We start from the raw sequence: 20,958 nt of genomic DNA, 5'->3' as shown, positions 1-20,958 counted from the left end.
GAAAGTGAAAAATCTTGCAAAGGAAGAAAAATGAAAGATTCTTGGGTCCAAAACTAAGAGTAGCTAGAAATAGGAAATAGTTTTTTAAAAAGAAATGCTGATCAATTTTCAGTGGACTCTGAAAGCAAAAAAAAGAAGAAAAAAATTATTGTAGCTATAGTGAACCTGTGATGTCATGATTTCCTAGTGGTTTGTGTGTGTGTGTGTGTGTATGTTTCTGTTTTGTTTTTGTTGAATTCACAGGAAGAGGTTTAAACATGAAGGCAAAACTTTCAAACCTTAGCATGGCTAAATATGAAGCAAAGCTGCCATTTTTTATTTTTTTTTCCTTTTTGTGCCTCCATCTAGATCTATCACATAATTTAAAGAAAAAAAAAAGAAAAGAAAGATACAATTTAACCTCAGGAGAGCTAATAGTGTGAAAAAAAACCAAACAACAAAAAACAACAACCCTGATGAATTTTGTTTCCGCAGCACGATATTATCAAAGATTTAAGAAACAAATTTGCCAGCCTCGGCGAGAACTCTCTGGTAACAGCATAAATGTCTGTGTTGGTTTGCTTTTGAGTTAAAGGTTTCTTTTTCATTCATTTGAACATATTTCTCTTTTTTACCTCTTCTTTTTTAATTTATTGTTCATACCCTCTATTTAGCAAGCCTTCATTTTTTAAACCTCTTCCATCTTCCAATGTCTTTTTTTCCGTAAATTGGATGGAAAGTTTATGGCAGCAAAGCTGTCATTCTGGCTACTTCTGCTGCAGCTGTTCCTGCTTTTAGGTCATACATGTTTTGGGCGTTGTTTTTGGACATGACACTAACTGGTTATGTCATGTTCCTTTTGAGTAAGCTTTTTACCACGCCATCTGATGGACTCACTGTCATAGGGCTCTATGCAACTTCCATTTTGCAACTTATACTGCTTAGTCATCCTCAATTCTCCAGTAAACTTCAATTAACTTGGTGAAAATTCAAACTCATCTGGAATTAACTGTGCCTTTATGTTTGCTCTTTATGTTCTTCTTTATGTTTTTGATAGTAGTTTAAATTATAAAGAACAAACTTCACCATTGCTCAAGCAACGCTATGCAGTATTGTTTGTTGCCGCTAGAGAATGTAAAATATAAAAGCACAGTGTATTCTATCAAATATTCTGTTGGAAAGGTGGGCAATCTATATTTTAATATGATATGTTTTGAAAAAAAATCTGAGATGCTTCTGTTACTCTGGTATTCAGCAACAACTTGCAACTCAAGAGCCGCACACTGAGCAGTATGAAGTTATGGTCACAGTATACCAGATTATTAAGAATATGAGCTGTTGCACAAAATCATGGCACAAAAGTGCAAGTTTGATATATGCAGTATAGATCATGAATATGGGCTTTGAACTAACTTCATGATTTACGATTGAGATGACTCTTTTCAGATAAACTGCTAAAAGCATGATAAAGAAAAATACCAAAGGGAGACTATTACTTGAACACATTAAATATCTGTTCAGTGGCATTGTATGTATTGAAATGATCCATGATGTTGCCATAGAGCCCATATACTAATAGAAAACATAAAATCTTTGGAGAACTGATACTAACTGAAGTCCTCATCTTAAATGACTGGAATTTTTATTCAGGAAAAGGAAATGGAAAAGCAAAAACTTCTGTATCAGCAAGCCAGACTGCATGACCGAGGCGCTGCTGAGATGGTTCTACAGACGATTAGTGCTAGTAAAGGTAATGTTTTGTTGTGTACATATCATATTAAACCTCATTTTCAATGGTCTTTGAAATGATTGCAATTCTTACAGGGCAAAACTGAGGTTTGCATTAAAGAAGTTTGCTTTCAAAATCCATCCAAAGTTTCAAAAATTATTGACAGCTAATCCAGGAAAGCTTGATGAATAACTCTCATGAGGTTATATTGTTATTGTTGCTTTCATCATCATTTAATAATAACAATAATAATAATAATAATACTACAATTTTTCTAGTGATGATTGAGAGGAAGTATGAAAAAGTTCATACCTTTAGCAGTATGCAGTGACAAAAAAAAGCCCCCAGATTCTGGCATTTGCACAATTCTGAAGTAGTTATAGATTTTTCTGCCCCTAATGCCCAAATATCTACTTTATTGGTATTCTTTTGTCCCACAGACACCATCTTACTCTAAGTTTTGATGCTTTCATGGGCTGTTCTGTGATTTGTTTCAACAGTAATGATGTTTTAAAAATTCCTATTTAATTTTTTTTTTTTTTTACTGTAACTAAATGCTTTGGATCACTGTAAATTTCTGAAGAAACAGGAAAAAATATCTGGGCCAGCAGGAGACACACTGTTAAACTTGAAAGCTAGCTTTAAATTGAGCACCCAGCCTTAAACCAGCTGTTGGACGCTCTAGTGAATGAAATATGATTTATATTCATTGAGCTCGGTTCTTTCTGACGTATTTTGCTTCTTTTGTGTACTGTGTATACATTATATTATGTCTGTAGTCACTCAGGAGGATACAGTTACACTAGAGATCATGAAACAAAACTAGGTCTGTTTTACAAGAGAAACAAGAAGACCTCTCCTGATAAATTACCATTTATTCAGTTGTACAGATAAATTAACAGAACATTCTTATTTTTATATATGATCTAAAAATATATTTAAAAATCATTTTAAGGTGAGATGGGTCCAATGGTTGCAGCTACCCTAAAGCTAGGGATTGCTATATTAAATGGAGGAAATTCTACTGTTCAACAGGTAAGGTACAAATTTATTTTTACCTATTCTAGTAGTCATTATAGATCTTTGTACTGTGGTTATTATTATTGTAGTAGGGAATTATGTAATGTGACTATTTTTCATATGCTGTTTATCTTCTTACTCTCATTCTCAGAAGAAAATGGCATACAGAAGTGCCTTGTTTGTGAAGTATATATTTATTTGTATACTTATAATTAACCTATACGGATCAAGGCTAAAAGAAATTTGTTTTGCATTTCAGTTGAAAGAGGGTATTTTTATGTTAAAGCATTAACTTCTAGAGGAATTCTGTGGGAGGGAAGAATTTCTTCATGGAATCATAGAATGGTTTGGGTTGGAAGAAAATTTAAAGATGTAGTTCCAATCCCCCTGACATGGGCAGGGACACCCTCCACTAGATTGAATTGTTCAAAGCCCCACCCAGCCTGGCCTTGAATAGTTTGGGGGATGGGACAGTCACAACTTCTCTGGGCAACCTGTTCCAGTGTATCTTCACCCTCAGAGTAAAGTTAATCTTTTTTCCTACTATATAATCTTTCCTACTATGTTAGTAATACAGTTAGATTTGCTGCTTTTTTCAGTTGCCTCATCTCTACCCATTTTCTCTGGTCTTATGTTTATCTTTCTGATTTTCCTTTAGATTCCAAGATCAAATTTTCAGTCTCCCTTGAGAAGAATAATTTGGGTGGGGGGAGATGTGCAAAAGTGGTTTTGAAAAGTTGTCATCAGCATCTTCTGGAGTTCTTTGCTTAGATTAGTATGGTGTTGTTGATGGGGGTTTCTTTTTCTGTGATCTTGGGTCTACTTGGGGTTTTGCTGAAAATATTTCAAACAATCTGCTTATGTGCTCTTTTATTTTGAAGGTTAATTATTATCCATTATTCCTATTATTTTGGCTATTTGCAAATAGAATTTTACCTCATTTATAGTCTGAGTCCTTGTAGTATCCTTTCTAAGACTGACCTGTGATTTTTGTTCACAATTGGGACTTCTGTTTCAATCCTAAATCTTCACTCAACAACACATTACATTCTAGAATCAGAGCTTACTCCACTGAATGACTTCTTGTTACTTCAATCTATTATCAGAGAGGTATTACACAGGTATTACAGTAAAGCAAAAACAAATTAAAAAAATACTCATATGACTAATAACATGCTGTTGCAGCTAAAATAATCTAAAACAAAGCCTGGTCCATGCTGAAGCCGTAGTGTCAGTACAAATTTGTGGCCTACTAGTATCAAAATTATATTAATCAATAAATTCTGCTATCTGTATTAAACTTAGTAACTATTTATTTTCCATGTTTTAGGAAGGAATAGTCAAAATGGATGACCCTCTTTTCTGTAAAAGATATGAGCATTAAATGTTCTTTTTATCTTTGATACTTGGATTTTTCTTTGCAAGAGTCTTATATGAATTGTAAATATTACAGAGATTTCAAAACACCAAGATCACTAGTAATCTAGAATCCATGTAGTATTAACTAGATTAAAACATGGAATGAATATTAATTCTGTGCATAAATTGTGTTTACTGCAGAAAATGCTTGACTACCTCAAGGATAAAAAGGATGTGGGATTTTTTCAGAGCCTTGCTGGTCTTATGCAGTCCTGTAGGTAAGAAAAGACCTACTTTAAAAATTTATTAGTGCATTTAGGTTTTATTCCACAGTATTTATAGTTTTGGAAAGAACCTCTACATACTTTTTGGAAACAGCACCCGGAGACTTTAATGTGCTGGATTTGGGATAAAGTACAAGGTGGTGCTGATGGTATAAAAATCTTCATCTGATAAATATCAACCTTGATAAAAGCTCTTTTCACAGCTGCATATGGCATTCCCGTCTACTTGAGGTATGTTAGACAACAGCACCAGAGTTAAGATCATTCACTGGGGCAAATTCTTAACTCTGGAGGTATGCTATAATCTTGGAGAGAGCAAATTAATGATCAGTGTTAGCTAATCATAAAGATCGTGTGAAAACCCAACTTTGTGAGAAGTATTAATAGGATCTTTTAGAAGACAAAAAAAGGAGCGGAATGTTGTGTTTTAATAAACTGTGAGGATACTGTGACTTTTTTGTCCATACATGTTTCTCGACAGTTCATATCAATTTGGTCTATATAAATACGTATCTATGACTTCTAAGACTAGACCATATCAATGGTTTATATATTACGTATTATGTAAATAATGTGTTAAGGAACATAAAACATAGGATTAAAAGGGCTTCCTGGATCAAGCGGTTCAGTATTCTCTTATGTCAAGGGTACCGTGTTATATCCTTTTTTCTTAACATTGTCTTTGCCCAAAATTTTGAAATATGTTAATTTTGAAGCATCGGTGAGATTTCTTGCTATCAGAACTGCTGCTGTAGTTCATCTACATTCATCTGACTTCCATAGAGATTCTTTCTTATGATCAAAAGTTACTCATGGTTAGCTGTAATTCTAAGCCACGAAAGGCAGAAATTTTCAGAATCACAAATAAAAATATGCAAGCATATATATTCCTGAAATCTGGTTAGTGGAATATATATTCCATTTTGGCAGGTTCAGTTTTTCAGAATTTTCAGGGAATGGAACTAATAAAGAGTTTCTTAATGGACATTGATGCTTGGGATGAACTGGGCTATTATGCAAAAGTAGTCAATAATATGGCTTCTTTGTAATCCCTAAAACGAGTATGTTTATCATAGACATTCAGTTTTTTTGGTCAGTCGTAAAAAGCTAAAATCTATTGTCATTTGCAGGACAAAAGCAGGTTAAGTCTGTAGAGCTCAGTTTTGTAGTCTTGTAGCAGACAAATATATTAAGTCACTGAAATGTATCTTCTTGCACTGGTATGATTATATACTTAAGTGATATTACAGATTTTTTTCTGTCTTTCATAAAATGAAATATTACACATACTTAATTGATTAATCACTGAACAAATGGCATTTTTCTCACTGCAGTGTTCTTGACCTAAATGCTTTTGAACGTCAGAACAAAGCAGAAGGCCTTGGGATGGTGACTGAAGAAGGATCAGGTACTATTGATTTAACAAAAACTATCTCTGAACTTTTCTCTTTCACATTTTGCAGAAGCAAGCCAAACTTGAAAGAACCCTGTAAAGATATATCTAGAGGCTGAAGTTAAAATATGATTCCCAAGAGTGGTTTCTATTTAATTGGCTTACCAAAGCGCATGCTTGTCAATAGTAAATCACTAGCATGTTTTGAGTTTCAGAATGGTCTCGGAGAACTCTTACCCATCATTCTGAAGGAGCGAAGACATTATGTGTAAAATTGAAAACAGATTCTAGCTACAAACAGCAGTGGTTATGCATGTAAAATATTTCAGAAATCCCTAACTAGTTTCAGCGTAAGAGTTCCCACCTGATTTCTTAAATTATCTTGGCTGGAATGAAACAGTTTAGTTAAGGCGTAAGTTAAATATCAAAGGCTGATGGAACTGGATCTGCTGTCTGCTGGGAAAACTGTTTCTTTGAAATAATTCTTTTCTGTTTGTCTTCGGAGGAAATATTATGAAATTTTCACTTTACTTTTGACTTAGAATCAGTTTGGCTTTCTATGCTCTGTGTTGTCAATTCACTGTCAATTTCTTTCTTCTGTCTGACAGTAAGTTCTACTGCTCCCTTACTGTGATTGTCTGGAAACATTAGATTCATCTCTATGTGACTTAATAGAGCTACCAAAGCACATTTTCTCCCCTTCAGTATTTTTTATGGTGCATTTTTATATTTCAATCCTACCGTGACCTCGTCTTTTAATATATTTTTATGTTAGAAACAAGGTAAAAAAGCTTGAGTGTATAATCATTATTGTATTTGGGGGTTCATAATTCATATTTGCAATACTGCATATCTCATTGTTTCTTTTGCCTGTAGCTCTTTTATGTGACATATTTCTTGAATATTCAACCACATGTCGCAAATCAAAATTATGAACTTCTAAATTTGACTGAATGACTTCAAGACCGATCATAAACACTGCTTCTCTGAAGGTGCTCCCACAGTTTAAATTGTAGATCGAACCTTGCTAGACTTTTACCAGTAAACAAAATAAAGTGAACCCATGTGGGTAAAATTTGGTCACAAGACTGTGGATTGAACACTGATGCAGGTATTTGGCATGTAAGGTTTTGGCCATTATGTTCATATTTTACTGACCATTATTCTGCACAATGTTTTTCTCTTTTGGACAACATTTCTACTACTAAATCATTACATTTATTATTTATAATGTTGGATTTTGAAATAGACTGTCAAGATACCAGCTGATATTTCTTTTGACTGCTTCCTCTATTTCTAGAAATGACTGATTATTGCATGCAACTGTAAATAGTTCTTTAAATGCTGCATAATCGACTCTGTGTTAGAGTATCTTTGTGCTTTCTCATTTGAGGGATTTTTTAAATTTTCTGTTTATTTAATATTTCTCTTTTAGTGCAGAGCTAATTTTGCCAAACCCAGTGCTAACTATATTTTGTATTTGCTAAAACCAATTTCTCAACTTTTTTTTTCTTTTTTCCCTATTTCTTTTTCTTTGAACTAATTGTCCTGTCCTCCCTTCCTCAGTCATCACTCATGAGCGTGGTAATTATTAAAAACAACTGCCTATTCTTTATTTTTCCTGCTCTTAGATTTGTGTCAGCACTGTACAGCTCCTGAACACCATGAGATTTTTTTGTTCCTGTAAGACTGTTAAACTATCAGGTTGTTGTTATTGTGTATTCCAAAATTCTTGTTTATGTGTCAGCTCTTCCCGCTTTGTTCTTCCTCCCTTTCTCAGGATTTGCACAGTGACTAGCTCACTAGATGTAAGAGCAGCAAGCTTTTTAATTTTTTTTATTTTTTTTTTATTTCTTTCCATTTTAGTGAGACCAATATTTGCAATGGATGAATGTTAAAAAATATATGTAATTATACATGCACAAAGCCTTGTGCTATTGTCCTCCTGTAGTATTTTTGTCGTGTATTGAAAAGTGGCTTTATCGCTGCATTGATTTGTGCAAGCATAGGAAATCAGTGGTGGATCCAGTGAGGATTTGAGGGTGGCTAGTAAGGAGAGGACCTCCCACTGGCTAGGTTTATCTAATGCAGTCAGGAGTTGATAGAAGTAAGAGGTGGTGCATTGCTTATTTAGAGGAATCAATAATGTTTACAGGTGTTACATGTTAACTTCCTTGCTTCGAAAGTTACTTGATGTGTTAAAGTTCCTATACCTCAAAGGTTCTTTACCTGCCTTGTAGGAGCAGTTGCAATGAGATGTTCCTGTTGCCATGAGAAATTAGAATTTAAAATACAAAATGTATATACCATTCAGCAGAATCAGTAAGCTCAAATACAGCAGATGTCATTAGCCAAATATTTGGGAGAGGAATGATCTGGATTTTTGTTTTCTCTGGAAATTTTTTATTTGGCAGGTTAACAAAGTACTACATTTAGGATAATGTGCTTTCATTTCCTTTATTCCTGAGGAGCAGCAATTAATACAGTAATCACACTATGTCAAAGATTTCTTGGTACAAAGGGATAATATTTGCTAACAGCACTTTTTCTAATGTAATAATATCCAGCTATTGAAAACTCAAGAAACAGAACAAAGCAAAGCCAACCAAAAAAACTATACTTTTCCTTTCAGGGTTACATTATTCTTGACATCATGCTACCTTCATATATATTTCTTTTCATCATGAAGCACACCTTTTTGATTCAATGAAAAGTAGTTTACATAAGAATTTAAATTGTACTGGTATTACTACCTGATAGCATTATGAAAGCCTAGCCAGTGTGTACGTTGGGAAAGTCCAGTAGTGAACAGTTTTGAAGTATCCTAGATTTTATGGGATACCTGGGATCATGTCTGCTTGCAATCCTATGAACAACCATCTGTTAATGCTAGAAATGACGTACTGAAGATGTGGAAATGTTTTCTCCCATTCTTTTTTTCAAGGGAGATATTTACTCTATGAATAATTAATTAATTAATACTCAATTAAAGATCATTTTATTGATTCCAAAGAGAATGATGGGATGCAAAATGTGCGCTGTAGCTTGTTTCTCATGTCAGTCTGAAGCAGAAGCATAATAACAAGTAATTGTCATTGAATGTACAACCTATAAACCTGAAATTATTCTTGCCAAAGTGAAATTAAAATTACTGTTGACACTTATGGGAATAGGATTAGCTTGTCTGAAGGGCAATACTTGTCTCTGGTCCCATGTCAACTTTGGCTATAGGTCGAAAGCCCTGTAATGAGTCAACATGGATGTGAAATTTATTGTTCTGTTGCAACTGTTTCTTTGTGCTGTCCACATCATAAGCTCCTTGTCCTGATATTCCTCTGACTGGTACTACCTTCCCTTTCCAAACCCTGGAACCCCCACTGGTAACAACATTGATGGTTCTTTAGCAAATGTGTTTCTTAACTGTTTTTTGTGATGTATTCAATGTTGTTTCTTCTTTTATGTATTTTGGTTTGATTGTTCTGTTTCCCTTTCAAAAAAGGTGGATTCAAAACCAGACACGTAGAAATGCTTATTATCTTGCATTGGTTTTTCATTTTTCCTTTAACACTAATACATTATGCTATTTCACTGTGAGTTACAAATATCTTGAAAGTGCAATGTTTTTCCCCTTTGGGGAGACTTGTTTAACTTATGAACTAAAAACTAAGCTGTTTACGCTTAGATTATTTTACTTTTTTTTTTTCTTTTTGTTAGGAAATCTCTACTTTTATTTTTAATCTTTTAACATTGAATCATGGCATTATTTTGATTGCCCATAAATTCTCAGAAGGCTATTTTAATAAAATATAATTTTAGAAGAAAATTGTATCTCACAGTAGGTCTTAAAGGATTTTTTGTGAAACTGAGTGGTACACATGCCGTATAATAAATATCTCTAATGAGGGGTACACATCATGCTATTTTCAACCATTAAAAATGTGAAATCAATAAATATACTTTTTTCCTTCAGTAGCCTAGTCACACTTAAAGTGGGTGTTTAAATTCTGTGTTGATCCACTGTAGCCTACACTGGAAGGATGCTTTCCACCTTTGTATCACTCTGAATCTGTGTTTGCATTTAAAAGTATCACTCAGAAAGCAAGAGCTTTTCTTACTTGAATCAGATTATCAAGAAGTCAAAGGCATGTGGCACTCACAATACAATCCAATATAACCCAGGTGAGAGAGCTTCGTTCTTGCTTCACAAAGGAGCCCTATTCCTTTTTGAAAGCTGAAAGTATTTGTATATTCCTATAATATTTAGCATCAGGCCAATGTTTCAGTGTAGTGATGGAACTCAGATCTTTTCCATTAAAGATTAAAAAAAAAAAAGAGAAAGAATTATTAAACTTGGACACATGCACTTTCAAGGAAAAAACCTCCATATATTTAGTTTCTCATTCAATCTTATTTTAATTTCCTACACAATAGCTCTGTCCCTGTATATCACAAATACAGGCTACTAGCTATGCAAAACTACAGGCTTAAAGCCTTTCTGTGTGTAACCATATTATTTACATAGACCATGAGCAATGGCAGCATTTTACCATCTGAGCCGATACATGCCAGGATGTATATCATATCAACAGAAATAAAAGAATATGTTTTTTTTGGCAACCTAAGTCATACTGTATGCATTATTTATGTTTCCAAGTACATTATCTATGCAAATTTTTGTGTGTAGTGGCATGATTCTTTGTGTACAGCAGCAAAGGTTGTCCTGTTAGACTTTATAGAAATAAATGGATCTGCACTTCAGTTCTGTAGTTGCCAGTTAGACACCTCTTGCTTTCAGTAACGTCTGAAAATTCAAATTCTTGTCAATACCAACACTGGTTTTAGTCAGGTTTTGATCAGCTATAGAAATTGAAAACCAGAATTATTTTGAATCTTAGTGTGGCCAAGCTGTTTGAAAGTGTTTTTTTTCTTCTTCATTTTGGGATACATAAAAATATTTCTGAAAGGAACTGGTGTTTCAACTTATGTGAAATGATGTACCTAAGCACCTTCAATATCACAGAATTTTGTAATAACTTGTATTCATTTTGTGATATTGTTTCGGTGTAACTAATTAAAAATAGTTATTAAAATTTAAGTTTATTTTATAAGAATTCCTACATTCCAGTGCATGTACTAAAAGTTGGAAAATCAATTAATAAATTAATCTGTATAGCCATTTTAATTGAGACTTGTTTTCCTTCTTGTTTCGAAAAGTCTTACTTGATAGAGGGCAAGAGAAACAGGTGGAAAAAAATACTGATCTGTAACTTAATTATAACATTATAGAATAGTTAGGGTTGGAAAGGACCTTAAGATCATCCAGTTCCCGCCCCCCTGCCATGAGAAGGGATGCCTCACGCTAGACCATGTAGCCCAAGGCCTTGTCCAACCTGGCCTTGAACACTGCCAGGGATGGAGCATTCACAACCTCCCTGGGCAACCCATTCCAGTGCCTCACCACTCGCAGTAAAGAACTTCTTCCTGATGTCCAACCTGAATTTCCTGTTTTAAGCTTAAACTCATTACCCCTTGTCCTGTTGCTACGGTCTCTGATGAAGAGTCCCTCTCCAGCATCCTTATAGTCCCCCTTCAGATACTGGAAGGCTGCTATGAGGTCTCCACGCAGCCTTCTCTTCTCCAGGCTGAACAGCCCCAACTTTCTCAGCCTATCTTCATACAGGAGGTGCTCCAGTCCCCTGATCATCCTCGTGGCCCTTCTCTGGACTTGTTCCAACAGTTCCGTGTCCTTTTTATGTTGAGGTCACCAGAAATGCACACAGTACTCTAAATGAGGTCTCACGAGAGCAGAGGGGCAGGATCACCTCCTTTGATCTGCTGGTCATACTTCCTTCACAAATGGCTTTCATTCAGTGATGTCTTGATATGTAAGAAATACATGGTTGGACCCCTTATGGGCTTGACTTTTCTCAGTGGTAATACATCAGCAATTTCCCTTGAGTTGTTTTTTAAAATCGCTGCCATCTCAGCAATCAAGCTACACACATTCCATGTGTGAAGGTACAGGCTTCACCAAATATTTGGCACCCTGTGATGCTTATTATTGCAAAATATAAATATTCACCTAGATCAACAATGCACGTAACTTTAAAGTGGAACTTTAAGCATGACAGGAGTTCAGTTAAATTAGAAAAAAACAAACAACCCATGACTAATCTTGCAGAATATTCTATACTCTGGCCTCCAACCAGCAACATATAAAAGTGTCTTTCAAGGCTGAACTTCAAAGTAATGCTGAATAATATAGTTTTAAGGGCACAGGCACCTTTTGATTTTACTTTCTTGCTGCCTTGGGCATATATAGTACATATAAATGAATCAGCACTGACAGAAACAGGAATTTATTTTTCAGTGTTTAATTAGCTGAAAGCTTTTTCAGTCTTCTGTGGCTGAGAAAGTTATAACTTGAATTTATGTTTGGGACAGAGAAAAGTGTCATGGAATGTCATTTATAGTATTTGATTCTGGGAGAAAGAATTGCATATTGTTCGCCACTACCCTAAGTACACATCTGAAATTAGGACAGAGAGCACTATATCTTTCTCCATGTTACAAGAAACTGTGTTGACATATGCTTTGGTGATACGTGCTCTTAATACCAAACATTATGCCTTGATGGCACAGGAAAGAGTGAAATTATGTACTTTTAAAGTATTCATGTTAATTTTAAAAATGTTTTTTCTTCCCAATCCTACCATTGTACTGAAGATACTTCCTTTGAAATTCACAAGCTGTGGATTGATAAATCCATTATCTTGAACATGTAAACATTCATGACTCTTATGTAAAGTTAAGCTTCTAATCATGTTCATGTGTGTATATATAAAATATATATATATATTTTCCAAATTGTTTGAAATTGTTTATAATTCAGCTGTGTCATGGTTTAACCCCAGCCAGCAACTAAGCTCACTCATGGGATAGGGAAGAGAATCAAAAGGGTAAAAGTGAGACAACTTGTGGGTTGAGAAAAACACTGTTTAATAGATAAAGCAAAATACATGTATGCAAGTAAAACAAACCAAGGAATTCATTCACCACTTCCCATTGTCAGGCAGATGTTCAGCCATCTCCAGGGGAACAGGGCTCTGTCACACATGACAGACACTTGGGAAGATAAATGCCATCACTCCAAATGTCCCCCACTTCCTCCTTCTTCCCCCAGTTTTGTATGCTGAGCATGACACCATATGGTATGCGATCCCTTGGGTCATTTGGGGTCAGCTGTCCCGGTGGTGTCCCCACTCAGCTTCTCATACACCCCCAGCCCACTCACTGGTGAAGTCTTGTGAGGAGCAGAAAAGGTCTTGACTCCATGTAAGCACTGCTCAGCCCTAACAAAAACATCCTTGTGTTATCAACACTGTTTTCAGCACAAATCCAAAACATAGGAACTTGGCTGCTATGAAGAAGGTTAACTGTACCCCAGCCAAAAAGATTACAAGCTGCAATAATGTCATTGTAATAACATAATAATTTATAAATGTATGCATTACAATTAGTTCTCCACCAGTATAACAGTATTTCAGTAATTAATGTTACCATCATTGTCTAAGACTTTCTTTTTTTAAACTTTATATTGTAATTAATTTACTCTTCTGATTTTCTTTGGTTCGCACATTAAAACTATTGTCTTTGTAGACACGGGATTTAGAAGTTCAGATAAAGCCTAGAGTATCTTCTCATTTATAAAATATTCCAAAACCTTTTGTAGTTTGCTTACGTTTTTATCTTCTTTCCTTCTGTTATCTACAAATAGCGCTTGGCCACATATTCAAATGATGTATATTCTTAAAAAGTTTTTTTATGGCTTCCATTTTTGTTGCCATACACATTCCGAATACTTTTTCAAAGTCCTAAATGGGAATTTCCTTATTTTCAGTAGGTGGTTCTTCGTTGTTTTGAGCACTTGTGTTGTTGACCTTCTGTGTTGTGTTATTACCTGTTCTGCATTTTCCTAGGTTGTGAATGTTTGTCTGGGTGAATGGTTGTTTCTTCTCTTCACATGTGAGTTTACAGTTAACTGTATGCATTGGAGCAAGTGACATAACAGTGGGCTAATTGAGAAGTTTTAGTACACTGTTTACTGTGAAGAATCAAAATTATTTGAAGCTTTATACAATTGCATATTAGCTGTTTGCCAAAAAAACAGACTGAAAAGCCTAATCAGATAAATCACATTGACGTTTGTTCTAGTTCATCATAAGTTCGTTAGTTTATTTTGTCAGGCAAGACAAATGCCCAACATCCATTTTGTGTCAGCAGCAGACAGGTACTGAATCCTCAAATATTTCAGCTCAGATGATTCTTGAGAATAGATACATAGAGCTGTAAATTCCAGAGTACTTTAAAATCTAATAGTTATTTGAGAAATAATTTTCTTTACTGTTTGATTAAATCTCTTTATGTACTTTTAAAGTACCGTGTTTTGTTGTGAATGGGAATCATATTAATCCAATTCTAACCTGTGTATGTAATGCAGCATTCATGCCCGGCAAAGTCAAACAAGAATGTAAACTGGATTATTTGTGAAATGCTGCCAAGCTCATGCTGCCATATTTATAAATCAGAAGTTAAGTTTGGGGTTTGGGTTTTTTTCATGTGTTTTTTTTTTGTTTGGTTGTTTGTTGGTTTTTTTCTTAACCAAATAACTATCTGCAAAGCACAGGTGTTTGTGCTTCAGATAGATTGGTAGTTACACATTCTCTCACCCCTTCTCTCTTTCTGAAAATTAAATATGGAGATTTTCTTCAGGGGCTGTGGGGTGTTACTTGGCAGCCTGAAATAATCTGCTTCCATCTGGCCTTTCTACAGGAGAAAAGGTGATGCAGGATGATGAGTTCACATGTGACCTCTTCCGCTTCCTCCAATTGCTTTGTGAAGGACATAATTCAGGTTTGTGGGCAGGCTGCCAGTCAGCTAAACCAAGGTGATGGTAACTAAAGATAAAAGCTCTTCACTGCTGAAGGTTTGGTAGCATTCATAAAATACTATGAAAGGCAGGGTAGCTGCCTTTATGCGCAATTAAATTGTCTTTTATTTTTGATCAGCTTTAATTTTGTAGAAAAGATAATGGTTTCCAAAAGAATAAGTTTTGTATCCTGACCTACTAGGAAATGTAAACTTATATAGGAAAATGTACATGGCTTGTAACTTTTAGACAGTGAAGATTCAGAGGAAGAATGTAATGGGAAGATATGTCTACTGTTATTCTGCATTTGTATACTTCCTGGTGTGTGTTATAAGGCACAAATGTCAGATGGAATTGTATGTGGAATTACACCACCATACACAATAACTTTCTTGAAGAAACAGCATCTATTTTTAACATGCCGGAACAAATTAAACTAATAAATTATACTAAATGTATTTTTATTATTAAGTACATTTTCCTGTGTTCTATGTGTCATTATTAGGGAAGAAAAAGAAAAAAAAAGAGAAAAAGAAATTACTATTTTTTTTTTTTGCCATTAGGCATATTTGTGACTTTGTAATCAGGAATTGTATAATTATGTAATTAAACTTGCTTTTGCTTTATAAAATATATACTATGTGTAATTATGTTGATATTGATGGAGAGGTACATTTACATCCAGAGATGTAAATAAAATAAATCAGAAATGTGATGAAAATAAGACGAAGTTAAAATTCTGCAGATGAAAGAGATAATCAAGCTTCTAGCTTCAATATTTCACTGATATGTGATCTCTGCAAAAAAATGCTAAACCTCTTAAAACTTTAAAAAAAAAAAAAGGCTTAATAAAATAATCTGTTCCTTTAAGGTATAATTTCTTAGATCATGTTAAATTAGAATTAATTTGCAGGAATAGTTTTGTAAGTCTTTAACACTTAAATAATTTTAAATTAAAATTTTATTTGAATTTTTAGATTTTCAGAATTACCTGAGAACTCAGACTGGTAACAACACAACTGTCAATATTATCATTTCCACTGTGGATTACTTATTAAGAGTTCAGGTAGGTTAACTTACACACTAGTTAAGTAGCTAACAATGACTTGCGCCTATACGGTATTTGCCTTTTTTAAAAAGTACTTATTTTGATCATAAGGCAGAAGTTTGTATATGGCAGTTCCAAATTACATAATTTCTCTGGAATTTTCTGCAGCTATTCATGTTTACAGCAAAATCAAACTTCATCCTTATCACAAAATGTTCTATTTTATTAGAGGAGCACGTTTATTTGTCGTAACGTTTATTCTGGTGACTGTAGCCCATCTTGATGTGAAAGACTGTAAATCTCTACTGGTTACAGTTCTTGAAGAGTTGTTTTTTACTGTCAGAGTCAAAGGTGAAAAAAGTGAAAAGGTGAGATTTATTGCAGCTATTATATGCAAGAATGCAATGGAGAGCAGGGGGAAGGTAGATGCTAAGTGTATCAGTGAATACTGTTAGCCAGTTGGTGACAGACTGCCTGTGGCTGAAAAATGTTTCTAATTGTTCAAGTTAAGCTTCAGCCAGCTGCTTTTTCATCTGTGTTCTGATTCGCTCTGAACACTGGGCTGCTGTATGGATAGTCATGGGATGGCATGGAGTGAAGGATAAGTACAGTGCATTATTTTCTAATAAGGGGGGGAGGGGAAAGGGCAACAGAAAAAAACAAAGCAGAGGGCTAGATTAAAAAACCTTTAACCTTCTGATTTGAATTTTCTCCCTGTCTTTAAATATGAACTCATTACATTGTCACAAGTCAGTAGAAAGTAATGTAAAAAGATCTAATTGGTTTCTAGATTGGAGCATGTGAAAGGCACAAAATCATATTTTGTGATAAAAGTTAATATTTTTTAACTATTAGTCTCATCTTTCTGAAAATCACTGTGCATCATAGTATGCATTGTTGTGGTTTTGTAGTTTACCTAGTTAAGTTTTCCCTTTAGCCATTTGTTTATTTAGTCTGAGAATTCCAGGCTTTGAAAATTGGTAGGTTTAAATTGCTGCTTTTCATCAGTGCTGCTTTTTATCCTTATGCATTTTGTAGAAGATTTAGGGACAATATAGTTATTTTCATTCAGTTGCTTACTTTGTTGAAATTTTAATAAGCTCACTTTGGGGGAAGATGTGAAGAGAAATCATGCACAAAAAGCAGCATGTGCTACCACTATTGACTAGGTGTCAAGCGCAGAGTATAAAGAAAGATTGTTTAATGAGCAGCATACAGCATGCAACATGGCAGTACTATTGAGTACTCCTTTTCAGAATGCAGGTGATTGCATTTCTAAGAGTAGATAACAACAGATTGATTTTTTTTTTTTTTTTAAATGTTTGCTGTGGGGCTTTTTAATTATTTAGTTGGTTTATTTGATTTCCCATTGATTCCCCTGAGATGAAACTGTAATTCATGAAGTAAGACTTGACAGTTGTTGGGGGACATTTAAAAGCTTTATAAACTAAATACATTTTAGAGCTAGAACGCTATCTAATGTTATTTTTCTTAGCTTAATGAATAACATTTTCTTAGCTTAATGATTATATAATCTCTGTGCTTCTCACGATCGTTTTTAGGAATCCATTAGTGATTTCTATTGGTACTATTCTGGGAAGGATGTTATTGATGAGCAAGGACAACGAAATTTTTCCAAAGCCATCCAGGTTGCAAAACAAGTTTTCAATACTCTGACAGAGTATATCCAGGTAAATTAGATTCATTGGAATTTTACTTATTCAAAAGAAAATTAATCATACTTTTGGCTTGAAGATGTAATGTAGCTATATATAACACAGAAACATAATATAGATGCATGTGTGCTTCAAAATAATTTTATTACACAGAAAGTGAAGTTAGTGAAGTTTGGAATATAGCTGTCACTACTCTTTTGGAATCCTAGCAATTTAATCAGATTTAGTGTTATTAGTAAATAATCATCTTTTTGTTGTATGCAAGACAATACAGTTTACTTGTTTTGTTTTAATTTGGCCTAAACTGCAGTAGCATTACCCACTTTAAAATCTTCACTTTTAGTCCATCGGGGACCTAAAGTCAATAGAAAACATAATTGCTATTTAGTCAACAGAACATTATATTGTAGCCTCTCTCAGGAATAAGGCTGTTATAAGGCATTATTGCTGTGTTTGAAATAACAAAATCACACATTACATTTGAGGATCAGAGAGATGTACATGAGGTAGACCCCGTAATAAATAAGATTGGCATCATTCTGTCAATATGTCAGTATCACAGTTCTTCCAGGACATCTTAGGAAGTCAGTATAATTTAATACTTAATTTGTTCTTCATATAAATCAGTCAACAATATTACTGTCTGTTTCTCCAAAAAATAAACAGGTTAGAGAGAATCTCAATAGGCTATTAGGTGTCTATTATATTGTTTTCATTCAAATGAAGATCATTATTATGAAAATAGTATTTTATAATTCATGAGGACAAAAGGGAGGATGGGGAGGGAATAGGACTGAATAAATACGAGTAGAGGCAGTTTATATGTAGCACATACATGTATTTAGTGTGCACATGTTTGAGAACTGACAAGTAGTGGTGTTAGCTGATAAAGATTATCCTTTGAGGCTTCAAAAGTTTTTGTATTCCTTATTTTCAGTACTTAGAATTTTTGGAAGAATATTCCTTAGCACTGTTGTCTGCAACAGCTAGAATATATTGGAGGAAAAAATTAGAAGTCTGATTCTCTAATAACTTATGCCAATTTTGCATTAACCTTCTATAAAGTTATTCCTGATTTACAGAATACATAAGGAAGAACCAGCTTGAAGATCTATATCCCTTTAGCATTTGTAGTTTAAAGCTGCAAACAGATACACTTTCGTGGTTCTGAATTAGTAAATTGGGTCTTGGCTAAAACAGAGTCAGAATGGTTATTATGATATTATGAATAGAGAATGTTTACAGTCAGTGGTATTATTAAATAGATAATTCTATATCTGATAAATTTTTCATAGCGGTTTTGAAAGGACAGACCTGAGCTATGCACTGCCTGTGTATCTTCCTTACTGTTTTTGTTGAGTTTCTTGCAAATAAATTCTGCTTTTTTTTGGTTTTTTTTTTTGCTTCCCCTAACAATAGGGCCCATGTACTGGGAATCAACAAAGTCTGGCACACAGCAGGCTATGGGATGCTGTAGTTGGTTTTCTTCATGTGTTTGCCCACATGCAGATGAAGCTATCTCAGGTATCTTTCTGGTTTACATTTTCCCTTTTAAGTTACTAATATATTTATAAAAGATAAGCAGACTCGTTAATATGTTTGAGTCATTAATAACAACAGATAATAAGGGGATATATGAGGAAAAATAAAAACCAGAGGTGATAAAATACAATATTGTTGAGCGAGCAAATTACAAAATTGTAGGGGGTACAAATAACAGGCCTATAATTGGATTACTGGCCAAAGGCACAAAGCTGATTAGCTCAAGCTGCAAATGAAGCATGTCACCAATATTCAGGACAAACTATCATTTTCTGTTTTTCATACCAAAGTTCTGTCACAGTGTTTTGCGCAGTTTTGCGTGAGCCTTGTACGCAGGACCTGTCTTCATGGATGTGTTCTGCATTGACCCCTAGTTCATCCTTAGTGAGCTCTAGTTCAAACCATGTCTGCATCTAAGCCTTTTCTACTCTTTGCAGAAAAAGAGAATAATGAGACCTTAGACTGGCTGTATTGCTTTTGTATGTGAGTGCTCATTTAATAATCAATAGAAATAGTGTAGGGGACTAGCACAGATAGCTCTTTAGAGGATTAAAATTAGGTGAGAAGAATCCTATCTTTAAGCAGTGCATTTTTCAAGTTCTTATGTTTTCAAAGAATTATACATCTTAACTGAATGTAGTATTCTAAATTTTTTACATAATTTAACATTCTCAGAGAAAAGTGTCATAAGCTTGTAAAGGTTTTAGTTATTTTTTAAGGAGTAGAACTCTGAAGTCTCTGAGGTTTTTAGGTTTCATTATTTGGCTACAATTGTATCCATATAAGTGCTCTTTGCATAAATTAAAGTGGTCTTGCTCAAATGATTCTGTCCTGCTCTTGGGACTGCGTGGCTGAAAGTAGGCCAGTTGCTTTGATTTATAGACTTTGTGCTACAGGTACACTTCTCATTCTTTACAGCTAAATAAAGGTCTTCTTCCCGGAAATGGCATCGCAGTGAGATCTGATTTTCAAGAGTGATACATTGAATTTCTCCTGCAGTGTATTTCTAAGTGCCTGTAGACGTTTTTCTGCTTTTGGTACATCTTTGTTATTTTAAGAATTGAAAAAATAGCAAATGTTAGGGTAGGCCAAAGTGCTACTATTGTGCTCTCTTCCTGTATCACAAGCAACATGGAAATTGGTATCCAAGTATTTAATGACAGTGACTCAAATACATGGTAGCTCTGTGTTGACTGAGAAATATGTGACTATTCGCCAGATTTGTTTTTACAGTAATTCAAAGTTTATAGTCATAGCTGTGCCCAGAGTGGCTTCATAGCATCTTTTGATTACTGCATCTAGAGTATAATGATGCTTATCCTGCCACTTCAGAGAAAGCCAAGGAGCTTTGCACAACAACATCCATTGTAGCGTATGGAGTTAATCATACTGTTCTGCGGGATGACAGAAACATAGTCCACTTCAAATGTATGATAAACAGTGGTGGGAAAGACCAGAATAGACATGGACTCTTTTGTTCATTTGTAATTTATTGCAAGAATATATCAATAAGCTTTTCAGATTCTATTGAAATACCCTTTTTCAAAAGTGTAGGGTGTGGCTAAATAAGGAATTGCCATATGGGTTTTTTCTGTAAGAGGGGCTATCTAGGCTAAATACTTGGGTTTTGTTTTACACAGGGAGTTTCTAGAGCACTTCTGGAGAGTATTTGAAGCAAGATTTAAAAAGGAACAAAGCTAAATCACTGCTTTGTTTAGGTTTTTTTGTTTGTTTGTGTTTTTTTGTTGTTGTTTAGTGTTTTGTTTGTTGGTTTTGTTTTGGTTTTTCTTGTTTTCCCTCTCTAGTCTTTTCCAAGGAAGCAACAAGGCGATACTGCTAATGCTTCTTAAGAATTCTCTGTAAAGTGGAAAATGAAAGTAAAATTTTCAATTTAAATGAATAAAGATCTTCCAGGTTGTAAGGAACTGTTAAAGAAAGAAGATACATAATGAAAGCTTACAAGACAAATCAATTGCAAATCAGTATTTCCAGATTGTAC

The 20,958-nt window shown here is 34.3% G+C and overlaps 1 protein-coding gene across 5 annotated transcripts in view; it reads left to right on the top strand.

The window, feature by feature from the left end:
* Nucleotides 1–20,958, top strand: part of RYR2 (ryanodine receptor 2) — a 380,332-nt gene that overhangs the window by 331,201 nt on the left and 28,173 nt on the right. For all 5 annotated transcript variants that reach the window (XM_061471193.1, XM_061471190.1, XM_061471195.1 and 2 more), the window contains 8 exons: nt 1,630–1,729; nt 2,664–2,743; nt 4,289–4,365; nt 5,706–5,779; nt 14,597–14,677; nt 15,671–15,759; nt 17,304–17,432; nt 18,837–18,941. In XM_061471193.1, the coding sequence (XP_061327177.1) occupies nt 1,630–1,729; nt 2,664–2,743; nt 4,289–4,365; nt 5,706–5,779; nt 14,597–14,677; nt 15,671–15,759; nt 17,304–17,432; nt 18,837–18,941 (735 nt within the window). The remainder of the gene's footprint in view (nt 1–1,629; nt 1,730–2,663; nt 2,744–4,288; nt 4,366–5,705; nt 5,780–14,596; nt 14,678–15,670; nt 15,760–17,303; nt 17,433–18,836; nt 18,942–20,958) is intronic.

This window comes from Pezoporus flaviventris, unplaced genomic scaffold (genome assembly GCF_033815535.1).
Source record: "Pezoporus flaviventris isolate CSIRO_AGI_PZ_B2104156 unplaced genomic scaffold, CSIRO_AGI_Pfla_v1 ptg000066l, whole genome shotgun sequence".
Lineage (NCBI taxonomy): Eukaryota > Metazoa > Chordata > Aves > Psittaciformes > Psittacidae > Pezoporus > Pezoporus flaviventris.
This window is presented reverse-complemented; position numbering and strand designations above follow the sequence as displayed.